The 13,980-nt window shown below is 38.5% G+C and overlaps 1 protein-coding gene and 1 long non-coding RNA gene across 26 annotated transcripts in view; one reads left to right on the plus strand and one right to left on the minus strand.

The window, feature by feature from the left end:
• The window catches only part of LOC112671619 (uncharacterized), a 42,134-nt gene extending 37,056 nt beyond the window's left edge, over nucleotides 1–5,078 (minus strand). Inside the window, exon 1 of the long non-coding RNA XR_003143737.3 lies at nucleotides 4,772–5,078. This is a non-coding gene — a long non-coding RNA (uncharacterized LOC112671619). The remainder of the gene's footprint in view (nucleotides 1–4,771) is intronic.
• The window catches only part of SGMS2 (sphingomyelin synthase 2), a 130,414-nt gene that overhangs the window by 101,564 nt on the left and 14,870 nt on the right, over nucleotides 1–13,980 (plus strand). For 22 of the 25 annotated variants that reach the window (XM_025465838.2, XM_049105029.1, XM_025465839.3 and 19 more), the window contains 2 exons: nucleotides 7,353–8,052; nucleotides 11,895–12,012. In XM_025465838.2, the coding sequence (XP_025321623.1) occupies nucleotides 7,598–8,052; nucleotides 11,895–12,012 (573 nt within the window). In that variant the 5' untranslated portion in view covers nucleotides 7,353–7,597. Of the gene's footprint in view, nucleotides 1–5,128; nucleotides 5,265–6,384; nucleotides 6,528–7,003; nucleotides 7,262–7,352; nucleotides 8,053–11,894; nucleotides 12,013–13,980 lie in introns of those variants that run through there. The other 3 variants (XM_025465846.3, XM_025465849.2, XM_025465847.3) reach the window with 3 other exon arrangements.

The following is a 13,980-nucleotide window of genomic DNA, read 5'->3' on the forward strand; positions in this document are numbered from 1 at the left end:
TGTCCCTGACTATACCCCTTAACTCTGAGAATGTCTGATTTAGAGTATATCTAAAGGAACTTAAAGAATTTTTAAAATATTTCCTAGTCTTTGACCTCGTTTTACAGCCCTCTTCTATCTGCTGGTTCCTGGTCAGTCTGTCTGTGTTCCTATCTGTCTGGTGGCTCTGTCTAACCCATCTACACGCTCATTCACTCGTTCATTGATTCATTTATTCTCCACACCACATATTACACATTGTACCGCAGATTGTCTGCTTGTCTTTCCCTGTGATTTTAGCTCTCTTGAGTCCACCCCACTACCACCCTGCTCCTGTGAGAAAACCTCGGTCCCTCAATCCTAGGATGGTGATTTTGTCTTTCCAAAATACACTGGAATCAAATCTGATCATCGGAATTCTGCAGCCATTGCAATAAAAAAGAATTGCAATAATAAAATATAAACAGCAAAAATAATTTTTATTAATAAAAATAAATTTAAAAATAATAAAAGCCATTGCAATAATAAAGGCAGCTTAGGGTTCCTGAGTGGCTCAGTTGGTTGAGCATCTGATTCTTGGTTTTAGCTCAGGTCATGATCTCAGGGTCATGAGATCTAGCCCTGCGTCAGGCTCTGAGCTCAGTGCCTCACTGCAGAGTCTGTTGAGATTCTCTCTTCCTCTGCTCCTCCCATTGTGCTCACTCGCACTCTGTCTCTCAAATAAGTAAATGAATCTTAAAAAAAAAAGCAGTTAGGAAGTAGAAACCAGATTTTAAAACATCCTATGAAACATTTTACAAGTCAAATCTTAGGGAAGGTACTTATTATTATATCAAACTTAAGTCAGAAACAACACAGGCTGAGTACTGCTCTCCCTCTCATGCTGCACTATGGCCTGGAGATGATCCCTTCTTGTGAAACACTCCCAGTCCCACGATTTATTGTTTTCCAATTTACACAGCTAATATTTGCTCTGTATGAATAAGTATTCCTTTCAACAAGTATTAAATTGTCTACCTCACCAGTTAAAGTGACCGTTTTTTTTTGTTGTTGTTAGTGAGAAAGAAAATGAACCATCTCTTTTTTTCTTTGAATACAACTCGGTAAATTTTAAATCTGTTAGAGGAAATCCATCTTTTTTTTGTCTTTTCATATTATTTAGTTACAAGGGTTTTTCTGGAGGATAGTTTATGCAAATTTTCTTAAGTGGTTTGATTTTCATTGGTTGGTTCTTGATTTTGTCTGTAGAAAACTTAGAAATGTATATTGCAGAATCACTGCTAAAGAAATGCTCAACTGACTACAAAAAAAAAAAAGAAATGCTCAACTGGTGAGTACTACACTTGACAGGAATCCAGTCACATGAGCCTGGAACATAAGAACAGCATGTGGAGTAGCCCTTGGTTTTCTGGTTCCTTAGAAACAACTTATCTCAACAGACTATACACACACACACACACACACACACACACACACACACACATTTAAAGCTTAATGGGGTTATTACTCACATAGTATAAAATTCATGTAAGGGCACAACTAAAATGATTTTTAGTAAATTTGCTGAATTGTGCAACCATCATCCTTAATTTAGGACCTTTCCATCCCCCCAAAAGAAACTTCCAACCCATTTGGAGTCACTCTGCATTCCCACCAGCAGCCCCAGGCAACCAGTAGGCTGGATCTTTCTCTTATGACAACTGGATATGGAGCTAATGTCCAACCTTCTCAAATAAGGGATAGTAAATCAGTACCAGAAATCAAAACAACTTTCCTCTACCCAAGCATATCTCTCCCCAAATTCAGAAGTTCGGATGTATCTTTTAATTTTCAAATTTAAAAAATTCTTTTTCAGATCCATTCCCAGAGTGTTGTCACCCTACAAAGCCTGCCCATTTCCTTGTCATCATACCTATACAGCTGTGGGACCTAGTGGCAGTATAAAAACTTATTATAAAGGTCTGACAAAGACTCATGTTACTTTTCCTGGGAAAGTATTTCACAAAAATACATGATAATTAGTAAACTGATCCTCTATTAAGTTTTCAAGAACTCATTAGTAAAAATACTTAGCAAATTTTGTGAGTGCTTCTGAAATAGAATCCCATGACTGATATGATATCCTCGTTATCTGTAAACATATTTAGTACTTATCCATTTTAGGTGAGAAGAGTTTTGTAAGCAAGCTAAACTCTAAAATTGTTAAGAAAGGAAAGCTAAGATGTCTTTGTTTCTGAAAAAAGTTTCTGGGCATAAAATATCTTAGCTAAAATGGATCTTGTTAACATAAAGTGATATATTATGATTTTTTTTTTTTTTTTAAATTCATAGAGATGCAGAGAGAAAGGCAGAGACACAGGCAGAGGGAGAAGCAGACTCCATGCAGAGAGCCTGACGTGGGACTCGATTCAGGGTCTCCAGGATCACGCCCTGGGCTGCAGGCGGCACTAAACCACTGCACCACCGGGGCTGCCCTAAAGTGATATATTATAAACTTAAATGGTAGTTTAGAGATGGGAAATACTTAATTGGCTCTTCCCTTTTCTCCTCCTCCCACAGGAGGAGTGAGTTATATATTAAATTTTTTCTAAGTGTATACAAATTTTTGCAAAATTACAAAGATTTAAAAATGTGTCTGATGTTACCTAGAGGACTTTCCTATGTATTTATGCATCTCTTCTTAAAAAAAAAAGAAAGCTATTAATTGATAGTCACTTATTTATTTATTTGCTGATTGTATTGTTGACCTCTACATGTAATGGCACTGGAGGTGGTGGTGTGCCAGTAAGAATAGGGGCCCCTGAGGTCAGATTCCTGGTTCCAGTCTAGCCTTCTACCTGTCTGGCCCTGAGCATCTCACTTTATCTCAGTTTCTTTACAATACTTCCTAGAGTTATAATAAGAATTAGTTACTTAAGTAGTATTTTCTGAGAACTATTCTACAACTTCACTTTTTAATGGCTTTATGGTGACAATTGATTTTTGTGGTTTTCTGGGTTTTTTTTTTTTTTTTCTTTTTTCTTTTGTAAGTCTGAGGAAGCTTTTATGTCTGTTAAGAAACTTACTTACCAGGTGCTTGTTTCCATTGATTTTTCAATTCACTATAATTGTTTCAAGACCTGGTTTTTCCTAAGCCTTTAAGGCCTATGTATAAATTTCTTTTATTCATAATTCCAACTTGCAAATGTTAAAAACACATTTTCTTTCTTCAGTGTTTAACTTCCTTTTTCAACAGATAACCTTTTTTTAAACATTAAAATCCAAACATAAACTTAGATAAGCTTCCTTAATTTTTAAACTACATTTACACATTTGTCTTAACCACTGCAAATGCACAATGAGCCTGGCATACAAATCTAGCAAGCAAACCATTTTTGAGTTTTGAGTGGAGCCCGTGTCTCCACTCTGGGAAGCCATCAGCAAGCTTCGGGTTAGGACTACTGAGGAGATGCATATGTCATGAGTTTCAAACTTGGACCTTTTCTAATGGTCTTGAGTATCTGTCACATGCCCCTTTCCCATTTTTTAAAAACCATAACCTCTGATATAAATTATTAAGATTCTACATATCCTTTTCAGATCTAAGTTTATTATTTTATTTTTTAAAATATTTTATTTATTTATGAGAGACACAGAAAGGCAGAGGGAGAAGCAGGCTCCATGCAAGGAGCCCGACGTGGGACTCGATCCCGGGACAGTGGGATCACACCCTGAGCCAAAGGCCGGCACTAAACCGCTGAGCCACCCAGGGATCTCCCCCAGATCTAAGTTTATATTTAATTGGATACTGCATCCTTCTTAGGTAATATTTATATATTTGCCTCATACTTTTATAGTTACTATATAAAAACATAGTACTTTATAATATTAAAATAAACAGAATTCATTTAACTAATCCCCTCTTGTTGGATAGTAGATTATTTTCAATTTTCTCTTATAAATGACTGTTGAAAACATACTTGTAGAAATATTTCGTGTACATTCTTATTTCCTTTGAATAAACTCAAAATAGAATAACTGGGTGCCATTATACCAGTATTAGTTACTGTAATATATAGTCTTATACCTACCAGTGTGAACCATGGAATCATTTTGTCAAATTACGTAAAATCATCCTGAGATAATTAAGGGGAAATGACTAATGTAGGAATATGGTAATATCAAACCTTTTACAAAATTGAGGTGATAGAAATAGAACAAGTTAATAATGTGTTTTCTGGTAATTTGACAAAAAGATTCCAAAGTTCATTTAGGGCAGAAAGAGAAGTAACAGTGGAAGACTTTCTACTACATATTGGCACGCGTATCACATGCTACTGGCATTGAAAAATGTGGCTCTGTTTAGGTACTTCTATTCCCTTTATTGAATACTTTCTCCCCCACCAAAACCAAGTAAATATTGATTTGTATCAAATGCCTTTTTTACTTCATTCAAGATAATCATATCTTTTTTATTTGTATTTTTGTGTTTTATTACAGCCCTTTTCTAATTTGAAACCTTCCTTGAATTTCTAGAATACATCATGCTTTGTCCGCCCAAAAAACTAACAGTGTCAGTGTATCAAGAGTTTCAGAGTTTTGCACTTGCCTTTAAAGGAAAATTAGTCTATAGAGGTCTTTAACTTTTAAAATATTCTCTAGGTTAGCTTCTGGTATTTTGCAATGTAAGAGGACTTGGAAAGCTTTTCATTTGCCTTGTGCTCTTGCATAGTACCCAAAACAAATGAACTAATGGGATTACTCTCCATCCAGAGAAACTATTGTGGCTTTTGTCACTTTCCCAGATACTTACTGTAGGAAAAGATCACCATAGGAATGAAGATGTTGTAATTATCATCTTGATGGCAATCACTGTTCCAAGATTGGTTGACACAGGATGAATGTGCTCTGTATATTCAATCTTCTTAATGAAATCCCAAGGAAAATATCAGTCCTGCTACTAATGACAATAAATGGGCTTTGCACTCACAAAGTGCTCTCACTCCCAGGAGCACAAAGCTCTTCATGATTAATTATTTCAGTCATCCTCACAGTTGTCCCATGAGGTGGGTGGCTGAGTGCTTCCTCTTAGGGAAGAGAAAAAAAAAAAAAAAACAGGTAACTCATTGGATTTTCTTCTGTTCTACATTCTATGTTCTAGAACGGGATACCTACCTTATAAAGCCTGTCAGTATGTTCACCAGTGGACCAGGGCTTCAAAAAATCACAGGCTTCTTTCACATACGAACACCAGGCTAGGAGCAGATGTGGAATAGTAAAGTTGGGAGGGAATTTTGATGAGTTTGGTAAGATGCTGTGTGTGGGTTAGCCTAGACTTGGTGAGGAAGGGCAATGGCTGAGTTAGTGTTTTGGCGTCTCTGTTAGAAGTGGTGATCCATGGTGTCAGAAGTTTGTTTTTGCAAATATCTTCACTATACTTATGCTTCCCACAACACTGTGCTAGGGTTCTACAAAGAGTATTTGTCAATTCTCGTTTCCAGAGAGGGGCACTGGTCCTTTCACATCCTGCTCTCGTGTGTTAGTGGCTGTGGTTTTTCACAGGGATCAGATATCTGCTACTCAGCGATAACTCTAGCCCCTCTCCATCCTCCAGTGACCCTCCATCTCTCTCCAATTCAACTTTCCTCATGCTCTCACTTCCCCAGAGAAGGACAGTGCCTCTCTGTAGACACATCGGTCTGGGGAGTAGGGATAGAACTAAAACTATGTTTGTTTTGTTTTCTTTTGCTAAAAGATTTATTTGGAAGAGAGAGAATGAACAGGAGGGGCTAGGGGAGGGGCCTGGGAGAGAATCTCAAGCCGACTCTACACAGACCCTGATGTACAGTTCCATCTCATGACTCTGAGATCACCATTCTGAGCCAAAACCAAGAGTCGGATGCTTAACCGACTGTGCCATCCAGGCGCCCCTAAAGCTACATTTTTATCTAGTGATCCCCTCATCCTTTCTTTTATAGTATGCCTTTCTGTCTACTCCAGGAGTTTTTTTGTCACATGAGTTCTGTCTCTCCAATCAGACTGCAAGCTCTTTGGATGAACGTCCACCGTGGTTTTTAAACCCCTTTTAATTCCTGCCCCGTTGCTCCTTCAGCACTAGCGTTTTCAGGTGCACAGTAGACACTTGTGGTAGCTCTATTTGCTATCTATACTGTCAACAAATATTCCCTGTACTTACTATGCCATTTTAACTTTTCCCCTTTTTCTTTCATTAAATAAAGGCTTAGCTGTCCCACTTTGAGTTTTTAATCTCCCTATTTTTTTCCCAAAGTTCCCCTGAAAGGGAGGTCTTTAAAATGTGAAGAATTATGCTTGAGTTGTGCAGTGTACTCAGGGCGGGGACTAATTATGAGGTTTGAAAACCTCTTCAGGTGGCCGGGTTCGGCAGCATGACGAAAATACTGCTTTCCTAAATTGAGAACAGCTGGGGCTGTGTTGCCAACAAGTATAAAAGAGTTGGTGCCGGTGCTCTGTGTTGGGAAGAAGTCTTTGCTCTCTGGAGCTCGCAGAGCTTAAGCCGAAGGCACCCTTTCCTCATCCGTGTCATGGTGGTGAGTGCCTGGAGCTGGTCTCTGGGTGTCAGTTTCTGTTGTCTGGTAGATGATGTGGTGGTTGTCTCAAAATGTTCCTTACTGATTTGCCATGCCAGTTGTGATATTTTATCTTTCAAGTTACAGATAGAATGCGTTCCCTCAGTAAGACACAGATAGCTAAGGTTTTGTGTATCTTTTCTCTATTATTTTGAAGGCTGTCAGCTTTCCTGGTATATGGTGTGCATCTCTACATATAAACGGATAAACCTAGGCAGTGCCATTTCAAGTATCTTGAATGTGTGGTCCTCACATCTGTTCTGAAAAGTGGTCACCTGAAGAGACTCCAGTTTTTTAAGGAGAATGTAAAAAATGGGCTCATTGACCAGTGGAAAGAGTAACAGTTATTCAGTGCATGTGAGCAACTCATCACAGTTTTGGTTCTTCCAGGTTCATAGAAAAGCTGCAGTCTTAGGAAAGAGTGATGTGATCTCCAGAGAGGTTCTAGCTTATTGTGACTTCATGGTTAGCAACAAGTAATAGTGTCTGATGAAGTGTTTGCAAAGTTGGATCCTTATTTCTATTTAAAGAAATTTTAAAGGAATTGATTATTAAAATGTTCCTATTTATACTGACATCACCTCAAAAAGAGACAAGAATTCCAAGATAAAACAACGCAATATTTTATAAATAAACTCCGTCTCAACAGCTTTAACCATGTTCTGACAATATATTTATATAAAGAAATGGCTTTGGTATTTCCTTATTTTGACATTCTTTTTGTTTGGATGGTCGACAAGTGGACAAGCACGGTTTCTGAACATAATTTTTGTTTTATTTTTGCAGGTGGGATAGTGACACCTTTGGGAGAAAGAAAATTGGTTTCCCCTCTTGAAAGTGGCAAGTGTACAGCAGGTAGCTGCATGGAGGGAACAGTAATCAGATGGCTACCTTCTACCTTTTGTGCTAGGAAACAAAATCAGTTATAGGAATCCATGTTGATCTCAGAAATAGAAAGATTTAAAACCGTTAAGTTTGCACAAAGAACAAGAACTTTACCATCTCCTTTTTGATCCGAAGACTGGAGAACAATGGATATTATAGAGACAGCAAAACTTGAAGAACATATGGAAAATCAAACCAATGATCCTGCAAATACTTACACGAGACCTGCTGAGCCTCCCGAAGAAGAAAACAAAAATGGCAACAGTAAACCTAAGAGCTTATCCAATGGGTTGCGAAAGGGCACCAAAAAGTACCCAGACTATATCCAAATTGCTATGCCCACTGAATCAAGGAACAAATTTCCCCTGGAGTGGTGGAAAACAGGTATTGCCTTCGTGTATGCTCTTTTCAACCTCGTCTTAACAACCGTCATGATCACAGTTGTACACGAAAGAGTGCCTCCCAAGGAGCTCAGCCCTCCACTACCAGACAAGTTTTTTGATTACATTGATCGGGTAAAATGGGCATTTTCTGTATCAGAAATAAATGGGATTATATTAGTTGGACTATGGATCACCCAGTGGCTGTTCCTGAGATACAAGTAAGTAGGTCTACTAATTATGGGGCTTGCTATAAGTCTGCATTTAAGGGGGTAGATGTGTAATTGAAATGGTCTTCCTCAGTTTTGTCTGATAAATTCAGTCCTATCCAGGCATTTGATGACAGGAAGCAATGGAAGGATCTACCTCGTTGAATAAATAAGCATTTAAAAAGCAACTGTGTATGAGAGGTAACCATGAGGATGCTATGGATATATCATGGTCGGTGATTCAGAGTTGATGAATTCAAGGTGCAGTTCCTGATTTCAAGTAACTCAGTGCTGTGGTATCTGCATGATAAATCAAGAGGCTTAGAGAGGAATAACATTCACTTCATCATGCTTTTGTTATTTTAGGCCTTTAACAGGTGGGGAATGGAGTTGCCTGCGAACTTGCCTCTCTTACTCATAGTGTGATGACTATATCGGTCTATAGTCAATAGCATTCCTTGAGGTTTGCTTCTATTCAGGAGTTCTCAAACTTTACATTTCTTTTTATTTTACCTATTGGCAATCCAGTCACAAGAATGTAAGAAACTGAATTTAGACGTGGGTCCATGCGGTTTGGGTTTGAGATTTCCGAAGTAAATGTGCTGTCCAGTTTCCCCATGGCACCATAATAGAGCCCTTAGTTCACTAGTTTCAGTCTCCCTGTTTTGGAATAGGGGCAATCAGGAAGTAGGAAGGCCACGTACTTTTGCTTTAAAGGCACTTAAAAATAGGACATAGCTCTGAAGTGGTTATTTTTGCTTCCCTATGAAATCTGGCAGCTAGTCTATAAAAACAAGGCCCCTCAATTCCCTTTCCATCTCATTTATCATTCAGATGTTTTGTTCTCTACTAAGATTCTAGCAATTAAGTCCCTAAAATATAAGTTTGATCAAAACATTGCCCATAAACTGAGGCTTTTGAAAATGTTGTGTGTACTTAGTCGATACTGTTCAAAAACTCACAAATGGGATTTCTGCATGAATGCCACAAAATTATTTATAGAAGAGAGAACTCATGCTATGTTGTTCTTTCAATTGCTAGCTACTTTGAGAGTAGAATTCAGTCTCTCTTTGCCCAAGAACTCCCCAAACTCATGTTGGCAGTTTTGAAAACCTTGTTCCACAAACTGAAGTTGTTCCTAAACATTTTCCTTAGTATGTATAAGTAAAAGGCACCTATCAACTATCTTTCCCTAGAACTTTTTACTGCCAAAGTTGTTAAGTTATGGTATGCCAAAAACAAACAAGATTTGTTGAACATTAGTGTTTCTCTTTTTGGTGTCTACAACTGACACTGAAAATAAAAGAGCCTACTTAGGCCAAACATGTTTGCTTTCTCCCTTAACTGAAACCAATGTTTTCTTCATCTATATGTGAAAAGAGACATTTTCCAGGGTCTGGTAAGTAACTGGCTTCTATCTAGAATCACAGTCTCAATTTGAACCTTCATCTAGAGAGTTATTATGAGCTGCCTCTCCCTGACTACCCTGTCAAAACATGTATGGGCGCCACACGTCAAAACTTGTGGGGGCGCCTGGGGGGCTCAGTCGGTTAAGCATCCAATTCTTGATCAGGTCATGATCTCAGAGTCTTAAGATCGAGTCCCATCCAGTTCTGTGCTGGGCATGGAGTCTGCTTAAGATTCTCTCTCCCTCCCTTTCCTTCCACCCCTACCTCCTTGAAACAAACAAACTTCTGGTCACATAGCTGGCCACACATTTTAATGATCTATACTGTTTTGATCACAACCCATCATCAGGTTGGTTTGTTGGGGGAAATCATACCTTTTTTTTTTTTTTTTAAGTTTTGAGGTAGAATTGTATCATATTTTAACAACTAGTAGAATAATTTTTATAACCTGTTTTGAACAATCCTAGCTAAATGAGAAATCCTACTTACTCTCTCTTGTAAAAGCACCTTCAAAGCTGTGGGGGAAAAATAATTAGCAATGGTTATTTTTCTAAATAAGGTTGCGGAGTGCACATTTTACCTTCTAAGTTAATTTTCAGTTCTGAATACAGCTGAACTCAAAATGCCAGAATGAATATAATTGACTCATAATAATTCTTACTTATTACTTCACCTTGTCTAACAGCAAGGAGCACACAGTTTAGCGCTCTTTCTGGTCTGAGGTCGAAGCAAAGGGTGAATTGTTTTTCACTTAACCAAACAGAGAAACTCAGCACTGATTATCACTTATTCCTTTTCAGTACTAGAAACGACAGAGTTAGTATGGCAAGCCTTTGAAAAAAATAGCCTTGCACTAAAATACTTTCATCTAATAGTCTATTTTTTAAAGATTTACTTATTTATTTAAGAGAGAGTGAGCACATGCATGAGCCGGGGAGGGGCAGAGGCAGACAGAGAAACAGACTCCCTGCTGAGCAGGGAGCCCAATGCGGGCTCCATCCCAGGACCTCAGGATCATGACCTGAATGAACCAAAGGCAGACGCTTAACCAACTGAGCCACCCAGGTGCCCCTCATCTAATAGTCTAGGTAGTTTTCTTCTCTATATTTTGACCCCAGAAATCCTGGAATATTCTTAAAATAGCTACTGGAAACAGGCAACTAAAATTATATTCGTACATAATTCTGAAAATTAGAATTCCCAGCGGTTACCTGAATTAGACTTTGATCCACATCAGACCACAGTCTTTAGAGAAAACTAAAAATATGCCACATGCCTGAAACTGCCTAGTTTTCCAGAAGTCTTTTATCAGTATTAGTTTTGAAAGTTTGAGAGCTCCAAAAATGAGAGACCTGTAGTAATATAGTTTATGTGCTAGGGAAGTTACAACTATCAATTCTAGGGGCTTTCTGGACCCCACCCATCTCAGAATTTCCAGAACCCAGTTTATAGACCCACCCCTAATTACACAGCAGAAAATGAGTTGTCCTCTTCAGCTGGACATAAGGACACTCAGAACCCTTGAAGCCCATTCAAATACACATGAGACAGTGGTGCAAACAGGGAGAGCCTTTCCCATCTCGGAGGACAATGTGCACAAAGTCAAAACCACTGGGAACCACTGCCTTGGAGTTAGGACTCAGTGGTACAGGACAGGGACTGGTGTTAATCAAGACCATTGTCCCCACCAATATAAAGTATAAAAGGACTTAAGGGATTTTTTTTTTTTTTTTTTTTACCTTTTTTGATCAAGGTTGAACAAAACAAGGGTAAACTGATCAGTTTACAGCTTTACCATTAAATGTCCATAAATGCACAGGGTGCTTTGGACATTTTCAAAATATAATTCTCTGAAAATCTATATAGTCATAGACAAAAGTTTGTGCCCAAGTTGTGAAGATACTTTTGGATGATCTCCAAATAAAACTTGCTTATATAACCTAGGTTAAATTAGTTGTCCCATTTCCCTATGTGTCCAATTATGTAATATCACCTTAGTTCATTAGTTAATTCCTCTGTGACTGTGGCTCATTTATACCTTTGCTATGCTCTCAAGAGAAGGTTTTATTAATGCGGTGAGTTGACTGAAAACATAGAGCAGTTCATTGAATTCTTTGGCAGAGAGTGACTTTTTAAGGATAGGTGGTTGTCTAGAAGCCTTAATCTAGTATAACGTCCTCCCTCTACAGATCTTCCTTTTGGGTCCTAACCCACCTAGATTTATTATAATAGGTGAACCTTTGTTTCTGAAAACTGCAGTGTGACCTCTCCACGGAATTGTAGGTGTGGGCCGTTCACATGTAAGTCTTTTGAGCTATGAAACTGTGGTCTATTAATGCTACTCTGTATTGATTATTCTTTATTCTGTTAAACATTGTTTTATATTACATTAGGAGGAGAAACAAGGAGTAAACCTGTTTTTCCCTATCCCTGTTTTTCCTTTAGGTCAATAGTAGGACGTAGATTCTTTTTTATCATTGGAACTTTATACCTGTATCGCTGTATCACAATGTACGTTACTACTCTTCCTGTGCCTGGAATGCATTTTCAGTGTGCCCCAAAGGTAAGCACCTCAGAGTTAGCATGTAGAGATGAAGAAAGCTGTTATTGAACACCTGCTTGCTGTATGATATGTTAGACCCTTTTATAGGTATTACTTTTTGTTTCTCTTTGGATTTGGGGGGAAGAAGTTCAAATATGTTTATAAAATATGTATCTTTGTGCATCAGAAATTCATTTTCTGCTAACTAAAAGTTACAGTGGGTGTTCAACTCTGCTTTTTTGCCTTCTCACTTATTCATTCATGCACTCATTCAGGCTGCAAGTGTTAAGCTCCTGTTATGTACCAGGCCAGGCTCTATAACAACAGCAATGACCAAAGCAAAGTTCTTCTTCAAGAGCTTATATTCCTGCGATGTGTACGGAACTAGAGGGTATTATGCTGAGTGAAATAAGTCAATCGGAGAAGGACACTCATCATATGGTTTCACTCTCATGTGGAATATAAGAAATAGTGAAAGGGATTATAAGGGAAAGGAGAGGAACTGAGTTTGAAAAATTAGAGAGGGAGACAAACCATGAGAGACTTCTAACTCTGGGAAACAAACAAAGGGTTGCAGAAGGGGAGGTGGGTGGGGAGATGGAGTAGCTGGGTGACAGGCACTGAGGAGGGCACTTGATGGGATGAGCACTGGGTGTTATACTATATGCTGGCAAATTGAATTTAAATTAAAAAAATAAAAACCTTATAGTCTATTGAGGGATGATAACTGAAAATTAAATGCATAACTTGTAACATGATGATGAGTCCGGTCACTATCAGATAAAGAACAGAAAAGCTGCATAAGGGTGATGGGACGCTGAGGGTAGACAACTTTATAGAGAAATCAGAAAGGCTTCTATAGTAAGAAAGCATTTGGGCAGGAAATGAGATGAGGAAGTGAGCCCTGTGGATGGGGGGGAGCACTAGGCCAAGGAAATAGCTTAGTCACAGTGGATTCAAGGGATGGCAGGAGGCCCATCCCTTGGCTAAGGAGAGGTGGGAAGGGTGGAAGTGGTACAGGCCGTGGGTCCTCTAAGCCCTCGTGGCTCACTGAAGTGAAGAGAGGTCATTTGATTCAGGATGCATTTTGAAGGTAAGGCCAACAAGATGTGCTAATAAGTTGGATATGAGCATAAGAGAAAGAAGTCAAGGATGACCCCCAAAGTTTTTAGCAAATGGAAAGATAGAATGGCCTTTTGCTGGATACATTGTGGGAATGAGTACTGAAACGGTCTTAAGCAGGATTTACAGTCTCTCCAGGTAGAGTTATTTCTTGAGAGAGCTGTTAATCATCTTAAACCCCAGGATGCCCTGGTTTATAAAAAAAGAAACTTACAAATCATGTGCTTTCTGGACACAGGAATGAAGCCTAACATCATATTTTACTGAACACTAAGCAGATGTCCAAGGTGGAAGGAATAATAGAGTTGTTCTAAGGAAGTCAACAGTCTCCCTCACCAAATATAGGTGTGGTTTGGAGAAGCTATAATTTTCCAAAACCATCAAAGCAGAAAGTATCTGTAATTAAAACAGTGTACATATTGAATTTAAACATTGGCCGATTTTTAGTGAAACTAATTTAAGGCATGGGAGAAGTTCAGAAACATAATAAACACTTCTAACGGGTCAAAGCTATGTGTTAAATGAAGAAATGGGCACAGAAAAGAAGGCAAGCCCATCCTAGTAATGGATGAGGTTTGCGGAGATGAATTGCTATGATTATAGAAAGAAAGTAAATTAAAGATTATCCTCCCAGGAAGAGTTGCAATTTTCAGAAGCCACATCAGTAAACGTACCACTGGATAACCAAGCTACAAATACTCACAATGGAAGCTCTGGTGGCATCCTAGCTAATCAGCCCCCATGTTCAGTTGTCAAGACCTCTTCCTGCAGTAGAAGCAGGCTATAGGTGCCTGAGTAATGGTTCGGTAAAACAAACACACAAATCATTTTGACTGGAGGTGATGTGGTGTTACAAAACAGGAGTCA

Source organism: Canis lupus, chromosome 32, assembly GCF_003254725.2.
Source record: "Canis lupus dingo isolate Sandy chromosome 32, ASM325472v2, whole genome shotgun sequence".
NCBI lineage: Eukaryota > Metazoa > Chordata > Mammalia > Carnivora > Canidae > Canis > Canis lupus.